Source organism: Petaurus breviceps, unplaced genomic scaffold, assembly GCF_028583685.1.
Source record: "Petaurus breviceps papuanus isolate PSGF00001 unplaced genomic scaffold, PetGlider_PUasm1.0 90808, whole genome shotgun sequence".
Taxonomy (NCBI): Eukaryota; Metazoa; Chordata; class Mammalia; order Diprotodontia; family Petauridae; genus Petaurus; species Petaurus breviceps.
The window spans coordinates 532262-534615 of NW_027187349.1; the positions used below are offsets into that span (position 1 = coordinate 532262).

At 47.9% G+C, this 2354-nt stretch overlaps 1 protein-coding gene across 1 annotated transcript in view; it reads right to left on the reverse strand.

The window, feature by feature from the left end:
* The window catches only part of TMEM242 (transmembrane protein 242), a 47979-nt gene extending 47562 nt beyond the window's left edge, over positions 1-417 (reverse strand). Inside the window, exon 1 of the mRNA XM_069070298.1 lies at positions 189-417. Within this exon, the coding sequence (XP_068926399.1) occupies positions 189-276 (88 nt within the window). The 5' untranslated portion in view covers positions 277-417. The remainder of the gene's footprint in view (positions 1-188) is intronic.
* Between the last annotated feature and the right edge of the window lie 1937 nt (positions 418-2354).

A 2354-nucleotide genomic window follows, 5' to 3' on the forward strand; every position in this document is an offset into this window, starting at 1 on the left:
GGGGGGGGGGGGGGGGGGGGGGGGGGGGGGGGACGACAGGGGCGCACGAGGGTCCTCCCCCGTCCACGCCTCCCATAATCACCAACACAACCGGCTCATCCTCCAGGGGGAGAGCAGAAGCCCCGGGGCCCTGGAGCAGAGGCCGCGCCAGGACCGAGCTCCTGGGCACTCGCAGCTGCCGCGCGCACCTTTCACAAGGAAGAGCCGGCTGTCCGGGGCTGCAGGCTGCTCCAAAGAGCCGGGGAGCCCCGCGGGCCCGGAGCCCACAGGCCCCATAGCGCGATGGCGGCTGAGCCGTCCGCCGACTGAGCCCGGGTGGAAACAACGAAACCAGAGAGAAGTGCCGGCGCGGTGCAAGAGGAAAGCGGTCGCGACCGGGGCTGCCGGCTACAAGGTTCCGCCCTTCCCCTTCCGGGGCCTGAGCAGAGCGTGCTCTGGTTCCGCCCCCAATCCCCCCTCCCTCCCATATCCACTCCTGCGCAGACGCGCTATAGTGCCTCTACTGGGGCAAGTAGTATAGAGGCGGCTTTCCCTTGAGAGGACCTTGTTGGATTAGGAGTGAGGAGGGGCAGGCATGTAAATGTAAAGTATAGATTGTTAGTAAGGCCTTAGACCTCAGATCTGGTATTATATAGCCACTGCATGAATTTAACACTAGAATCCACTGGCTGCCTAGCAAAGAACCCAAAACATCTTGAACTCAACATGGTGTACTGAATGGTTGGATGGATGAATGAGTGGATGAATGGTTGGATGGATGGATGGATGGATGGATGGATGGATGGATGGATGGATGGATGGATGGATGGATGGATGGATGGATAAATGGTTAGATGGATAGATGAATAAATAGCTAGATGAATGGATGGATGGATGGATGAATATGAATGAATGAATGGTTGGATGGATAGATGAATAAATGACTAGCTGGATGGATGGATGGAAGAATGGATGAATGGATGAATGTTTGGATGAATAGATGGAATGATGAATGATAGATGGATTGGTGGATGGATGAATGAATGGTTGGATGAATAGATGTGTAAAGGAATGAAGAAAGCATTTATTAAACACTTACCACCTGCAAAAGCATTGTACTGCACCAAATGATGAGGCTACAGATTGAAAAGTAAGAAAGCCCTGTGCTCCCAAGGAGATCACATTAGGGGGAGACAACATATATGGAAGGTTTCAGTTACAATCAGATGGAAAGGTTCTATGGGTCCTTAGGGTGCAGAGGCAAAGTAATGCTTCTTCTTTAATGTCATTTCCGTTGATAAGATCACATCAGTTTCTGATGTTGAATCATTTGACAATGGCAAAGACTTTGGTGACAAGAATTTTCTTTTCTAAATCTTCAATAAATGTGGCTGTAGCATCTATAGGAGGAGTGGCCAGGCTTATTTCCACAACTGTTGCTTCAGGCAATGGACTGGAAGAATTACCATTCCCAACACTTTTAGGTTTGGGGTCCTGAGCTATCTCCAACAGGGTCTGAGGGGAAATGGTGGTCAAGGTGTGGTGATGGTGGTCTAACTTGCCTGTCACATGCTGCCTCTTGTCTCTTCTTCAGGGTGTTTTGTTGCTTCAGGAAAGCTTGTTTGTCTGCCTTGTGGTTGGGAATTGGTGACCATGGATGACTCTTTTTCCACAGGAGTTGCTTCCCCAGAGATTGGATATGAGGGCTAGTCTGGAAGCAGGAAAGGTGTTGCCACTCTCAATGCTCCTATACTTATCTGTCTATGGTGGCAATTGATTAGGAGTTGTTGCTGGTAGCAATAGGGAAAATGGGACCCTTCCCCACAATAGAGAATGTCAGTCTTCTCCAATCTCTCATTTTACAGATGGGAAAACTAAGACCCAGGGGAAAAAATAATTGCCCAGAGTAACAAATGTAATAAGTATCAGAAACTCCAAATTAAGTGCTTTTTTCTCTTCCCCTCCAGCCCCTACATATGTTATTATTGTATTGAACCCATTCATATGAGGACCAGCAAGTAAGCTAGCCTGGGAGAAATACTGAGTACATGATGTGCATTCAACATGGAAATATAGGTTGAAGCCTTGTCATAAAGATCTTTAAATGTCACGTAGTCAATAAACCTTTATTACTTTTCTCCTATGTGCTAGGCACAGGGCTTAGTGCTGGGGATACTGTTGTAACAAGAAATCATTGAGTGAGACCATTAATCATTTTAAGTGGAACTTTAATTGCCGGTGACTGCCAGGGATGAACATGACCCAAATCAGGCCGCCTCGAGGTGCATATTCTTGGGGTTTATATAGACAAAAGCCACAACATAACTGTTACCAAGGAAAAACTACAGAAGCCAAAAGGTAGCAATCAGTTCATT